The sequence below is a fragment of the Paralichthys olivaceus genome, chromosome 6, assembly GCF_024713975.1.
Source record: "Paralichthys olivaceus isolate ysfri-2021 chromosome 6, ASM2471397v2, whole genome shotgun sequence".
Taxonomy (NCBI): Eukaryota; Metazoa; Chordata; class Actinopteri; order Pleuronectiformes; family Paralichthyidae; genus Paralichthys; species Paralichthys olivaceus.
This window is the reverse complement of record NC_091098.1, coordinates 8,285,884-8,301,944: the sequence shown is the minus strand read 5'-3', so window position 1 is coordinate 8,301,944 and position 16,061 is coordinate 8,285,884. Positions and strand designations below refer to the sequence as shown.

Below are 16,061 nucleotides of genomic sequence, written 5' to 3'. Positions count from 1 at the left end.
CATCCAGCAAATGCATTAAAACTACAGTTAATGAATAATGGCCAGAAATATGCTTCTTCACTGTCACAGTGAAATTGACCTATAACCTTTTGGATATAAAACATCACCATTTCATCATTGTATTCAATTAGATATATTGATTTACAAACAACTAGCCAATGTTTCCCATTAATTATCTTGTGTGTGCCGCCCCACCATTTTCTAATTTCTCCCTCCACAGCTTCATGATGAAACAAACTTTTTTTATACTTCTAATGATAATATAAGAGATTTAATATTTGCTGCATGCTTGCAAAACAACTGGCAGTAGTGCAATTCCTTTAACATTCAGTGCTTCGACCACATCAGAACAATAAGGCCTATTTAGAGCTCAAACTCTGATTTAACATTGTGACAGACTGGGGACCAAAAGAGTTCTTCAGTCTGTTCAGTGGAGCCTGTGGGAATCTTCTGTTAGATGATATTCCTCTAATAAAACATGAGGGGTCCGATGTAATATTACCTGCCAGTGAAAACATTCTTTTAGTGAATACTGCTTGAAAGCTTGAATCAAGCGCTTGACCCACAAGCTTTGAGCAGATACGCAGCAGTCTTGTCAGTCGGGCTTTAAGTTGCACAGAAAGATAACTAAGAGAGTTCTTTTCACACCACTCCAGTGATCTATCTGTACAACAGATAAAAACTTGGGTCATCCTCAGGTCCCAACAAAGATAACAGTGAAAACGTTAAAATAAATGTATTCGGAGTGTCAGATTTACAGTCATCTGTGTGTAATGTGAAAAGTAGTGGTGAACTCACACAGCCCTGTGGTGCCCCTGAGTAAGTGACGGAAATCTAAATGCTGTCCAGCAAAGAGTCATGATTTAACAATTGATAATCTGATAGACCTTGTTTGAATACTTTAACATTTATTTATCCACAGAATGCTGTTAGCCTGCTCCACATCCATACATTTGCTCCTCGCAGAGAAGAGACAAAAATATTCACTTCTCTGAGAGGTATTGTTTCGCTTACTTCTCAAACCATGGCCCAGTTGCTTGAACTCATTCTAAATTAAGTCTTTAAAATCTGCCCTCCACGCCACAACTGCCCTCCCCTGGGCTACAAAGGTCTTTGAACTTACCGTCTACACAGGCTGGCCTCGCCCTCGTGGTCCCGGCAATCTGGCCTCTCCGGCAGGCGCAGCGGGCCGTCTGCCTGGCAATGGTCCGTCTGGGAACGCTGCTGTCTCTGTTGAGCATCACTATCTCGCAGGTTCCCACCGCCAACTGGCCTGCAATACAGAGCAGCGAGGAAAAAACATTACATCGGCTTCATGAAACTGTAATAAACATATTACACAGGAGCAACTGGTGTTGGATGCTACAAACAACAGGCAGCCTGGACACAGAGCATTTTATGACTCTCATTTAAAGTCTCAAATAGAAAAATGAGAAACTGATGCCTGGGTTTTAAAGGCAGCAGGACTAGATTGCTTCTTCAGTTTTAAAGTTTTAAAGAGTATGGCTGGCTGCTCCTGTGATAAAAGTGCCTCACAAGTGATCATGTGGAAAACAAAACTTCCTCCAAGAATCTGTTAAGGGGACATTTTCTATTTGGTGAGTCATAACTGCAAGTTAACAAGCATACACGTTTCATGCTTCATGCCTCAAGATATGGAAGTACTAAACCAATATGCAGTCCATTTTACCGCGCTCAGATATTTGGGATAAAAGCAATAATGTTTTAATATTCTGAAAACCACAGAATTTGTTGTTTATTCAAATGACTGAATCAACCTCTGATTTCAAATCTGCCTGATCAAGACCACTGATACTCTGCAAATAAAGACTCTGTAAGAAGTCAGGGCAGATGGCTGGAATTGTTCCAGCACAGTAAAGACAGTATTGTTGGATGGTTAGTTCAACAAAACACAGTTTGTTTCTCATGTTCTATCGACCTTTAGTGTTGGTTCTGGATCGTCACTTTACCATAAGCAAGTATTGTTTGCATCTAAATCAAATCTGAGAAAACTGTCTCTGTCGCAATGTTACATGCATTTTCAAAGAAAGCACCAAGTGTTGTTTGGAAGCTGAGCATGGATGATTCCACTGTTCTCTTTTTTCGTTTTTCTCCGATTTTGTGGTTTTCGTTTAAAGCTAGAGTTTATAATCCTGGAAAAGGTAACAAGAGCTGATGCAATCAATAGATACCACCCACTCCCATCAGACCTCTTGTCAAAGCTACGCCCCCAAAACACATGAACATGCACTGACAACTGCCAGAAGCCAACTTCTCTGTAACTCGTTCACCAATTTCTGGCTATCGTCTCTGCTCCAGCAATGAATGACTCGCCGTCTGAAGACTCCAGGCATGTGCAGTGAGAGTGCTGGCAGGGTGCACGTAGGCAGGTAGGTTGGTTAGTGTGGAACAGGTACATCGGCCAATCATTTCATTTGGACTGAATGAATGACCAACCCAACCTTTACATGTCTTAGCAGCTATTGAAGGGATTAAAATGAGGATATTTATATTACATCACATTTTGATGTTATACAATATATAATAATTATGTCCATACAGTATACACTACATTCAGTTGATATTTTCCCACCATTTTCACAGGTGGTTAAATCAAAGCCATACTTCCACTTACATCTTCTATTGGGATGTGGTGTTTGAGATCTGTACGTCCTTTGTTCAAATTTTAAATTAGTTCCAGGGGCAACAAAGCCATATTTCAAAATACTGAAACTTTGGTGTTTAGATGTTTTATTTGACTTATGAATTATTTATGTAACTACTGGCTAAAATGCTGCGTGACTTGGTTGACATGGCAGTGGCTGCCAGGCACCGTGTTCCTACAAAAGACTCATTTTCAAGCCAAGTGAAGCTCTACTGAGACGGCAAATGGATAGAATGTCTTAAAGTGATGATTACCTCGCTCCTAAATCTCCGCAGTGTGTGTGTGTGTGTGTGTGTGTGTGTGCTATTTTTATACTTCTATCCATGCACAGAGAATTACTTCAGAGCTCTCCAGGCATTACAAATTGATGGATAAGTCTCTGGACAGGAACCTGTGGTTAACCGTGTTTTGGAGTTTAGAGTTTGTCAGAATATCTATAAATTAATTACAGAATCTGCAGAAATCTACAACACACATGGTGTTTCTACAGCAAATGGAATACTTGGAAGAGAACAAAAATTTACCACAAAAAAACCTTTAAGAATAAATGTTATTCATCATCTTGACTTTTTTATGTCAGGGGAGTTGATAAAAAATATTGTATTTATACTTTTCACTCAACTTTCTAGTTGGTAAATTGCACACTGAAAAGATTCTCATTTGAAACATGTTCATTTGAAAGCAGCTTCGTATTCAAACGAACTCCATGTCCAGGTGAAGAGACGGGTTTTGAGGCCGGAACTGCAGCTATAGCTCAAACATGTTTTTGATTAACTGATTAAAACTTTCCAACAGTTACGTGCAAACAAAGGAAGAGCTGTAACTATCATGTTTTCAGTGTTGGGTTTTAATGAAATGTAAACTCTGTGTGGCCTTTTGCAGCTGACAATTTCACTGAGCTCTTTGTGTCGAGGTAGCAGTTTTTGTTTGGGGGAAATAATCAGAAACCCAAGGGAACATTTAATTGTCTTTTATTCAGGCCTTCCTGGTGTGTTTGAGGGATTATTATTATTAGCTATTAACAGTCTTTTGTTGCAAAGATAAACAGCTTTTAGTCACAGTAAACTGCCCAAGGTTGGAAAAAAGGTTTCAATGGATAATGATTAATTTGTCACTTAAATCTGAGTGAAATTTGTTGCAGCCTAAAATGAGCAAAAAAAAAATTACAAATAACAACTTGAGGACTCACACAGGGTTGTCCATGAGGGATTTAATAACTTCCTGTACTCAGGCATCCCTGCATCAACTTCCATTGGTTCAAAATTCTGCTGCTCTAAGATCTTTACTGCTTTAACAAAATGTGGCCATATAACTCGAGTCATTCTCGTCTCCCTGCATTGGCTTCCTGTTTGTTTCCTTTTATGACTTTCAACTACCTACTTCCTGAAGCCTGATTGTTAACTATGTAGAGGCTGAATTTTAATTAATTGATTTAATATTAACTAATTGTTTTATTTTACTTAATTTTCTTGTTGTTTTATTGTTTGGTTATCCTACTGAAAATCCTACTTGTAACTTCATAAAGGAAAGTTTTATAGAAATCAAGCTTTTACTATTATCATGTGGGAATACATTATATTGGATCTTATAAAAATATCGCAACATATCAGCTCTAGGTGTGGGGACTCCTCTCACCTTTGTATTGATGTGGAAAAAGTAACACAGTTTCTTGCTTCTTCTTTTCTTTATTGAATGGAGAGCTGCCAGTGAAAGCCGTTCAGGCTGACACGGAAATAAAATGAGGGAAGGTAGATTAGAGAAGAGTCTGTGCTGCAGCTCCTTTAAGGTCAATCCCTGGCATTCACCAACCATCACTCCTTTATACTGCTGCTCCCAGTCGCCTCACAACACCCTCGAAGGTTCATTAAGTGAGACGCTAACTGCTTTACAGCAAGAAATGACGGTAATAATGGCAAAGGTTGAAAGGACTGTTGATCAACACAAATTACTCGTAACATTTCCTCAGCGGTTTGCTCAGAGGTTTGAGCTTCAGTTTCTACCAAGTTTCAGGACGAGACATGTTGAAGGGGGATCATTTGTGCTAATCATGGTGACCCCATAACCTTTATTTATTTTACTCATCATAAGGTCACAGTTTTTCCAAACCGAGGCTAGATGGACCTGCCTTGTGGTAAAATATTAAAGTAGACACCATGTAACCTTTAAACTATATACATTTATTAACTTTCAGTAAGTTTATGGTAATTTTATCAAATCATTTTTTAAAGAATATGCACCAATTAGGCACATTAAAAACTAGGTTAAGGTTTAAAAGGTACACACAGGCCTCTATTCATCAAACTGCTCAAATGTTACATTTTGCCCCTCAATTAATAAAAGTAAATTAAGTTTGTGAAAAAGAATAAAAGCAAACATCAAAGTTCTTTGCACTTAAAAAGGATTTTATAGATACATTTCAGAGAACTACAAAGGTCTACCAGCAGCTCTCAGGCTTAGTAATTAACACGTTTCCTGTCTAAACAACATAAAAACCAAAGTGTATAAACTGCAATTTACCATTTTACAGGGAGTTGTGTTCCAGACTATTTCCTGGCCACTCTGAGTAGTTGCCAGGCAACCAGCAGAGACTCGAAGAAGTTACTAATCTTGTCATCAAACTTAGAAACTGTCAGAAAGTGAGTGCTCATCTCCTGACACGGTGAACAGTTCCTTTAAGGTCCTGATAACTTCAGTTATAAATGGATAATCTCAAACAAATCAATGGATCAAATGACCATAAATCAAGTGACACATAGGGAAGTTGTAGGTTTTAGGCAGTGGGGGGGGGGTCATTTTTTAGTTGTCCCACTTAATTAAAAATGATTGATAATGTGGGTCAGCATGCTTTGGATAATCTGGGACAGTCATTTAAATTCTTGAAATGGGGGAAATATGCATTTAGGGACTAATGGTAAATACTGTCTGTCCCTTTCTGTTTGAACCGATTGTCTGGTTAACTAACTAGCACATAATCAGTTTGCTCGGATGATCCAAGAAGCACAGAAGAGTCTGTTTCACCAAACATGTGGAGAAGAAAATGGGGTGATGGATGATGATAAGTCTTTCACCTGCAAGGACTGTTTGTCCCTGAGTAGTCCCAATAGAACGGTGAATTTAAAAATATGAAACCCCTTTAATAGAATGTTTTAATTTCATTTTCTAGTTTATTTGTTTAGGCTTGGGTTCTTTATGGAAAAATATGACGTTTATATGTTAATGTGAATGAATGACATTTCTTTTAATACTTCATATTCAGCTTGAATTTTTTCATAATGCTTAAAAATTGATAATATTGATCTTGACATGATTTAAACATTCGCAAGTTTTTTTTTAAGAATAATAATAATACAAGCGTCCCAGATTACAAAGTTACCTGTTCCAAAATTTTCTTTTTTGGCACAAACAAAACTAAACGCTGTGTCACGTCTCCTCTGAGTATGAGGAGTCCATTGTTTCTTCAGGTATGGTTAGAAAACACCTTAAGGATTACAGAAAGCAAACAAAGCTGATCTAATGTAAAACAGATATCGATATAAAAGTCACAATTTCCAAAAATGTCCCAGATTACCCAAATTCACCTTCTCTCCAGAGGATGAACCCTTTGTCATTTTCAACCAGCCTCTGTGAGGCAGGTTCAAGGGGCCGCTCACCAATAACCACACAAGACCTAACTCTTGCCAAGCTAATGGGACAAATGTGCGTCTCAGTTAATGGATCGGTGGGTTTCTGTTTTCAGTGGAGGCCACACTTTGTGATTTAGGCTGATAAGATAGGAGTATTTTTACATCAAATTATTACCTAGACCAGTGTCGGGAGTCATAAAACACAATCACCTCTACAAAGAACTGCAATACTCATTTCATTTCATAGCATCAGCCCGGCTGCCCATCCTTCTCCCCCACCCACCATCACCATTACCACTCAGCCCACCCTCCTCTCTCTTTTTGCTGAGGCAAGTCCTTGTGTACTTGGTGGGCGCTTGGAGGACAGAGGTGCCATCAGATCAGTTGTCCCTGCCATGTTTCCACACTGAGCAGATGAATGGGCTTCATGCAATAAGCCTAAAGGAAGAGAGTAGTAAGGCGGAGGGGTAGTTGAAGTGGGGAGTTGTGAAGTGTGTGGGTGGGTGGAGGGGTTCTCTGCAAAGTGCCCTCAGCCACGGCCAACATTCCATCATACACGCAGGAGTTAATTCATATGACAGAGGGTTTCTGTCACTCAGCACCGTGAAGACACTTAGCCTCGTCTCTATTTCACATGATGACATGCACATACAGCAGCGGCAGCAAGGAGCCTGCCTGGTGAAGGATGGCGGCACATTGCTGTCCAGGCTCTGGGTCCTGTCATATACGACATCTAGAGGGCAACAGGAAGCCGATACAGAGCATGGAGACTGGCTCGCAGCGCTGACAGGCAGCCTGATGACCTTATCACTAAATCACAACACTGCACCAGTGCAAAGTGGCAGCGTGTATGCGCACACAGGCATTCATGCACACACAGCTTAGAGCAAAGATGTGTCTGTGCTGTACATATCAGAGGTTTGATCAGACACACTGCAGATCGCCAAAGAACAGGAGCACAAATATCTTAATATCTCTGCCTGAAATAGGCTGCCAGCACTCCACAATCCCTTTCACAATGTTCCCCCTGACTCAATGTGCGTCATTACAGGACTAAGAAGTGGTGGGCATGATGAGGTTATTAAACTCTAGATAAATTACACTGGCCGACCCTGACAACACACAGTGAATGAAAAGCAGCAATTATCATCTTTTGGAAAACATCAATCTAATCCAGCTATTTACTGTTCTTTTCAGTCATTTGTCCTCAACAATCAGACACTGGGTTCATTCTAGTTTATCTTTCTACTTGTTTGTCTCTTTAATTAAGACAGATAAGAACATCAATAGTTTGTCCTAACTGATAAAATACTTATATCAGAGCTAACAGGCAATCGTATGAGAAGCTCCGCGCTGCTCCCGTACGTCTCAAACCCAGATTGAGAGCTGTGAGAAAGGCTCTGCCTCTCCTCAGGGAATTTGCCATAAAATTATATGACAAGCTGCACTGAATGAACAATGACAATGATTCCATTTCCATATTAAAACAATCTTGCTTTATAGATTGTAATTACTTGTGGGCCGCTACAGATGGGAAGTTAGGTTTTACAATGCTTTACTGCAAAGAGTGCTTTTGCAAACTACAGTTTTAATCCATATTTATGAAGAATTCCTTCTTGTTAAGCAAGTGCAGTTAATTATTCATGACAATATGCATTGTATTTGGTATTATTCCATATTAAGATGCAGCTATAGCACAGAACCTTTCCGTGCTGGCTCGGCTTTGATGCCCTGGCACCGAATCTAACCAGTTTTCCCTGAGAGAGCCAATCAGACTCTAATCACTGCCCTAGCATACAATAAGTGAGAGTGATTATCTCTTTCCTTTTCTTATAGAAGTGCTGTTCTCAAGGATGAAAATGGATCTGCCGACATAAAGAGTAAGGGGAGCATGACAATCATATTAACATAAGTCAAATCAGATATGAATTCAACTGATCTTTTCTGGAAGATAAAAAATACTGTGTGAGACACTATGATTATCAATGACGCAGGTAATCAGCTAAAATTGATTTGTAGAGGCTGCAGTTTTAAATGAAGTGAGCAGAGACTGTAGCACCACAAACCTTTTCTTTATACCATTTAACCTCATCTTTGGGTATTTTCAGTATCAGTGGGTTATTAAAATGGTCTGCATTGATATAATACTTCTAAAGACAAACCACTCTCAAACACGCTCATGTAGCAATGGTCATGCTGCAAGGCACAATTTACATTTTAATGTGTTACTGAGAAATTCTTTAAAGTGTGATCAAGGGGAGCTGAAATCAAAACACAAACCCTATAATTAATGGAAGACATACCTGCTGTGACCGGTATTCATTCCTATTTTATTTGTATAGCTCCAACTCACAAAGTACATTATCTTAAGATCAAAACCTCCAAAAAGTATAGAGATTCTCACAACTCATTAACTGATAGAAACCTCTGGCAGAACTTTGGTGTGAGTGTTGAATTCATCAAATGATGAAAAACTGTTTGCTCTGTCCCACAGTGCAAAATGTTTGATTCCCAATAAGAAAGCATGTAATCCCCACATCAGGGAAGGTGAAACTGGAGACTGGGCCTCATTCAAGCACTAAAGGAAGATTAGCTCTCGAGTGGTGCACATGAGAACAACTGGTGCCTGCTGGTGAACATCATTCATTATAACACCCGACAGTGTAATGGAATATATCCTTTCTTCTCTCTGTGATTGCCATGTCTCCCACCTAAGTTACAGACCCCTCAGATTGAGCAGGGCATCACCTGGTATCTGAAATCATGTCAAATTGTACGTATTCATTCCTGTCTCTCTCAGTGATGAGACAATCTTGACAACTGTCTCGTTTGATAAAGTCATTATTTGGGCACATTTGAAATGTTAGAAAATTGTGATAAAAGCCCATCACACTTTCCTAAAGCCTAAGGCGATTATAGCAAATTGCTTGTTTTGTCCTCACCAACACTCCAACAGCCAAAAGATACTCAGGAGAGAATATTTGTCAGGAATATTTTGTGTTCTGGCTTCAAAATTACTTCAACAATTATTCAATCATCAAAATAGTTCCCCATTATGTCAGGAGACTATTTAATTAATGTTCCTGCTGCTGATTGTTGCCCGCTAACAAATGATTCAAACAAGAAATTGATTCTGAAAATTATTTCCTTTTAATTTCCTGACGACAAAGCAATTATTTAAATTGACAATCAGCCCACCTTGGTTAGTCAATGTTCACCGCAGTGCTAGTTTCCCCTCATGGTCTCACAGCTCCGCCTGTTATTAACAACACGGGATGACATCGAACAGCAATCTTGTTTGACTGAGCATATGCTAGTCAAGGCAGCCACAGCCAAGTGCATCTCATTACCTTAACAACACTTGGCGTGCACGGCGCAGTCGGTAGCATGTAATAGGACACCAGGTGAGAGAGGCAGATGTTTGGATGACCCCATGCTATATGCTTCCTGACACCGTCGTGATCTGCTGCTGCTACTAAGAAAGTGCAGCAGCAGAGCAGCGGAGCGAAACATGTGATTTATATTAATGTGCTTGCTTTAAAGGGAATACCACCACTCACCATTTGAATACTCTAGAGTGGTCCGATCAATATTTATGCACGAGAACAACTCTCTACTGAAGTTGGAGGACCTGTAATGGTACCTAAATATGCAGTTTAATCTGAATCTAAGAGAAATTAATCAGTAGCGATGGCACAGGGAAGTGTGGGAGCAGCTGCAGTGACTTGTGGAGATGAGGGCTGTGTAACGCTATTACAGGATGAGGCTCATTTATGTGCAAGGAGTAAAATAAGCAGTGTGGTGCCCCACAGTCACTCCACCTCTAATTGTATTGAGGAGCAGTTCCAGATATCACATCATCCTGACAATGCTAGTTTGCGTTTCTCCTCTGAATATCAGCCCCTTCATATATGAATGTGTGGGTCTTTTTTACAAACCGCGCCAAGTGTGATTTCCAAGCCATCACGAGCACCCAGTGGGGCTGCAGAGACAGAGTCAACAGCATGGCACCCCCCACCAGCTGAGATGCCAGAGATGTGCTCTATTTGTCAAAATGTAATTCTCATGTCAGGTGTGTACACTACTCAGCCCACAGGGAATGACAAATTCCAAGTTCTCGTCGCAGCAGTAAGATGGCGCTCTCTTGGGTGGAAGCTGCATTCACGAGCATAAGATTGTTTCCTCTCTCACTGGAAAGCAGGAGCGTGCAGTATGACTTGCTAAGATCATTGCACAGGACTCATAGGTTTTTTGCAGTTTACTTTTCTTGTACAGTTACCACTCCCTAACATTCTAAGCCGCCATTGTGTGACATTGCCAAGGGCATCGTTAAAATGGAAAAAATTCCCCATGCATATATATCCCCTGCAAGGACTGACACTGTAATTCAGGTCTGGCCTTCAACGTGTCTCGTACAGTACACATGATGGGGGCTCCTGATAGATTGCAGTTGCAGTGATGCAGCATAACCCAGGCCGAAGAGATATTAACATGTAGAGTACACTCAGACAAATGGGTTGTGGATGAATACAAGCTCGAGGCACAAAGAGAGAATATGCAATATGCCTTGCGAAAAGAAACAGCTCTGCTGAATGTAATGCAGTAAGGACTGTAAAGCTACGGTGAGTCACTTCACATTTCACTCAGATAACCCCCCCAGTATGCCCTCCTGCTCTAATATAGACACAAAGACAATGGTGAGTTCAGGGACACCGTTATGCCCCCATATGATACCATAATGTGCCACTGTGGCTTTAATTTTTAAGAACTGGCCCCATGGAAAATATGACCATGGCATCAGGCAGAAAACAGAACAGGACACAAGACTGAAGGATCATAATTCAAATCATTTACACCACTCTGCCAATGATGGAACAGTTTCAAGCCCAGAGCTTTCTGCAGAGAAAATAACAATGCAGAAATAAACTCAGCGGTGCACTACTCTCAACCACAAGGGAGGTCAAAGCTGACGGCTACAAAGAATTCATATTCAGGGGCTATGAGGTATGAGCTTTGTGTGCTGCCAAATTGATATAGCTGTAAAAATTCTTTTCATTTTCTTCCATAAAGATGCTCATGCTTTTACAGCTACGCCGCCTATAGAAGCAGGCCTTGATGATTTGCTTACAATTTACAGCCAAGGTCATAATCAAAGCGGGTGTCCCTTTGCATGCGTAATATGCTGCCTTGTAGAAGACCGGAATGAAAATCACCCTTTTCACTTCAAAAAGTCTGTAATGCTTTGCCACTCTGATCGGTTTAATGCTTGGATGGATAGCCCCTGCTCCCCGAGTTAAAAGAGAATACCAACTAAAGATTTTTAAATTCATCACTCTGGCACCCCATGAAGACTTCCTGTCGCCAACACAGAAGCTGATTTGTTGAAGCTGTGAAAGCATCCAGGATCATTTGCAGGGATAAAATCAGTGAATTGCATTTGGACGGGAAACGTCAGGGATAACCTGGAGTCAGCGAGATGCAGAGTGTGAGTCCATCATCAGGGGAGCCACGTACTGACTATAAAAGCCAAAGTGAGTCACCTCAAAATTTAGTGACACAGCCTGTAGACATTTCTCATAAAATGTGTGCTGTCATTCCCATCGACAGCTTGTGCCACAGTCCAGGAGGACAGGACAGACATTGTTGTGTCTGCCTCTCAGTTTCAGGTCACTGTTGTTTGTGTTCAGCAACACTGATTGGATTATTCAAGGCATGTCACTGTGACACGGACTATGACATGTGCTGTAAAACGCAGCAATACTGTCTGTGGCACTAATATGACACAAAGTTGAGTTTCATTCAAATTCAAGTCATTAAGTTCTTATTGTTGTATGAATGATACTTATAATCCGCCACATTTTACTTTTATTTTGCTGCACGGGAAGTGATGTTTGACATTTCTAGATTATTTGTAAAAATCTAAGAAAGGACTGCGTGGTGGACGAGACCTGTAATGGAAATTTACTCAACAACTACTTACTTTACTGAATTTCCTTCGGGATCAATAAAGTATCTATCTATCTATCTATCTATCTATCTATCTATCTATCTATCTTTATACTTACAGCAGACATTTCCATCGACACAGACTTTATATATATAGCATGTACATCCATTGTCTAGCATGTGACCCCATTGTCTAAATGTGTTGCAGAAGTTGACCTGAATCAAAAGTGACCTTTTACTGTACTCTGGTTGAATTCTGTTTATCTATTCAGCTGACTGACAAACATCCTTACCACAGATAACATTATTTCCTCTCCAACACTGAAATGATGCAATCTATAGCACAGAGACACTTAAACATGAGCACAGACACTTCACTTTTTCCATCAGACTCGCAACATCCACCTTGCCTGTGTGATCCTTTCTGCAGAAAGCTCCACAAACCTGAGAAGACGAACAAGCATGTGCCAAACACCTACAGGTCAAAGGTGCATGAACTGTATTTTTAATGCCATTTGGAAGTGACAGGCCACAACTGACAAAATATTAATATAGTTGTTTTAATGAATCGGTTTCGAGTTAAATTTGAATGTCAGGGCTTAGGGACACTTGGATAACGCCACACGAACAGTTCTTACGTTTTGGTCCCCCAGTTACTTCAATTATATTGGATTTGGCTGAAACACTGTTCACCCCTGAAACTCAAAAAGTGTTTTGTGGACTCAAACACTTCACCCACCCCTCCATTGGCATAGTGGTCAGTAGATAATGAGTGAATTAACTATCCCTTTAACATGAATTTGGCATTATTTCCTCTACTGTAAGTTCTTATTTGGTCGACTAACACCTAGAAAAATATCTTGTTTCTCAGATGTTCAATTTCATTCACCAGATAGTTGCCAAGTTTGTCTGTCTGCTGTTTAAATCTGGACAGGTAGCATGAAGAATATTGATGAGTCTTTTTTGCTGAAAACTGTTTTTTTAAAGCTTTAAACTTCTTACAAAAACAGATGTAGAGTAATCTGCTTGAAATGCAGAAACCACAGTGATGTGTTCTTGCCTTAGCATCAAGGAAAAAAAGATCTAAATCTAAGAAATTGCTCCAAGAATCGTTGCCCTCATTATATCACATTTTCTCAATTTGAGGGATTCTTTTTATATAATTTGTTTAATTTGAATTGCAAAGTGACCGTTCACCTCCACCTTTCAAATGTGGGTAAAAAAATGGTCCACCCCACCACCTCTACACACCAGCCCAAGGTTTGTGGTTGACAAAGCAGAAAGAAGTTGCCTCTGCTTTCTAACTGCACTGCTGAACCCCAAATCTGGTCCAGCGAGGAAAATCCAGACATTTCCAAATTTATTGTTGAATAAACTGGCAACATTGAGAGCGGCTGACAGGCCATTCATCGTGGTGGGGCGCTGGCCCAATGGCGTGCGCGGACAGAGCTGCTGCGCTTTGATTTCCTGTCTTGGCTGCCATGACAGATGAGCCGTGGAGAGGGCGGGGAGGCGACGCAGCCACTCGTCACCACAAGGCTTCACCTCTCTCTGCCCACCAGTTCACCCTGCACTTTGACGTTGTTTCCAGGGCCCTCGGGGGTCATAGGCGTGGAAGTGGTAAAGAGTTGGTATCTAGTGATGAAAAGTGAAGGGTGCTTTGTCTCTGTTAGTGGTGTGCAGTCAAAAACGCACAGAAATGCTGTTAACAGCGTCTAATACTATAGCTGATGAAGATCAACTAGCACTGACTGGTCAATGCAGCTGGTATCAAATGAGGATTTTAGTCGGACTTGAAGATTGCAATTATGGATTTAAACAAATACAACTCCTTTCATCCTTAAAATTCAGGTCAGAGCTTGGAAGAGCAGTGAGCAACATACAGATAATGTCAAAGCTCAGATCATCCACAGGTTTTAACTATCAGGCCAAACCCAGCAGGATCTATTATTCTCCGAATATCCAGGGTGGTAAAGTTCACGAGATTGATTGAGTGATTTTCTACAATAACACGCTAATGAGATCATTTTCGGCTGGAAATGAGTCAATAATAAAAGGCTGGGGGGAAGGGGAGGGATGCTCGGCTCCTCAGATTATATGCAAAGGCTTGAAAGACAAATAACAATTCACGGCTCGAATCACGGGTGGCAATAAGTGGCTGGTGACAGTAGCATTCTGGGAGAGAACGCTGAAAATTAGAGGCAAAGGGAGAACATATCAGCACACAGGCAGTTCATTTTTCACATCAGTGTCTACCCACCCACCCACACGCAGTAATTATACTGCTGGCCAAAGACTTGATTAAAAGATCTAATCTGCAAACTTTGTGTTCAACATCTCCCAACAAGTTCCAGTGCTTTAAGCCTCTTCTCTGTGTCTTTGACGGCGCCGGGATCCAAACTGTTATGTCATGGATGGCAGCCAATGAAGTGCAGGCAAACATCCTTTTGCTTTCTATTCTGTGTCAGGGTGAAGGTGTAATTGCACCAGTGAATGTATTATTCAAGTGGAAAGCATGGCATGGATGGATATAGCCTTGACCTGAGTGAAATTATAAAGCTCTGAAAGCTGGTGTCAGGCCTTTTTTCCGTCTGTACCAGGAATAATAGCAAGTCAAGTGTATTGCTTTTTCACTTCAAGCTCAATTATGATCCCAAAGACATGGCCTATAGTCTGATTTGCTGCATCAAGGTAACAGCTATTGAAAACACTCTTTCACTGATTTAACTTCAGAAATAGTCCTGTTGGAATATTATTGTGAAAACATGGTCACAACAATACTGTCTTTATTTCAGTATAATGTTAGGTCCAACAACGCCACTGTGCACTGGCTATTCAGTATCATAGAATATCTATTAAAAGATTATAAGACAAGGTCACGATAGTTATGAGCTCAGACATAGTCCAAGTCCCTGCAGGGCTCTTTTATTGGTCACTGTGTGGGTTTTCTCCACAGGAGCACAGCATGTGCAGCTGCATCCCAATAAGAAGCCCTCAGAGACCATGGTGCCTCTAACAAAGTAATAAATAGCTGTAGTTGCCCTTACCCTCTCTCAGCAGATGGGAGTAGATGAGCCAGAGGAGCAGCAGGCAGCAGAGTGACGCACCTCCACCCGCGGAGAGCGTCTTCACTCCAGACTGCATCCTGCACCTTTTAGCTTTTCAGATTATCCAAACTTTCAACGCCTGTGCAGTTTAGATGTCAAGCAGATGAGCGCAAGAGGGGCTAATCCAGTGGCGTCTCCGCAGCCTGTTGTCGGCATCCATTTTGAGGTTATAATAAGAGAGGGACTGATAGTAATCCCCCCTTTTTGCTGCTCAAATGCCCTCAGTGAGCCGCATATCCACCCAGGCTGCTCAGCGCGCGCACACTGAGGCTACAATGTCACCAGATCTGGCCAAGTTTACGCAGCTGTGGCTCCAGGAGCTGAGATCCTCTGTCGGGCTCCAGCAAAAACCTGGAAGTGTGTAGATGCTGAGGAGTGAGCTGCCTCCTGCAGTTTGGATCCTCACACGAAGAAAGCTGAGGATGATGAAGGGAGTCAAATCAGCCGCTCAACAACCCCCCCGTCTCCTCGTCCGCACTCTTGTCATCACCATTATTATCCTTCCCAAGCAACTTCTGCTGCGCCGAGCCCCAGCTCCGTGTGGCTCTACAGACGAAGGCGCAAGTTGAGCCTGGCGGACATGGCGAACACACAGCGAACAGCTGGGAAACTTGTCAGAAAACGTGTCCCCCACCTCCCCACAAAAAACTCTGCTTCTGAAAAACAGCTATGGGCGCAAATGCGTCATGTGTGGCCACATGTGCAGCGCAGTGCCGCGCC

At 41.3% G+C, this 16,061-nt stretch overlaps 1 protein-coding gene across 3 annotated transcripts in view; it reads right to left on the bottom strand.

Annotated features, from left to right (window-relative positions):
- Nucleotides 1–15,519, bottom strand: part of tafa5l (TAFA chemokine like family member 5, like) — a 48,510-nt gene extending 32,991 nt beyond the window's left edge. For 2 of the 3 annotated variants that reach the window (XM_020088799.2, XM_020088800.2), the window contains exons 1-2: nt 15,282–15,519; nt 1,124–1,273 (exon numbers count right to left, since the gene is read on the bottom strand). In XM_020088799.2, coding sequence (XP_019944358.1) covers nt 1,124–1,273; nt 15,282–15,378 — 247 coding nt within the window. In that variant the 5' untranslated portion in view covers nt 15,379–15,519. Of the gene's footprint in view, nt 1–280; nt 503–1,123; nt 1,274–15,281 lie in introns of those variants that run through there. The other variant, XM_069527490.1, reaches the window with a different exon arrangement.
- Nucleotides 15,520–16,061: the final 542 nt, after the last annotated feature.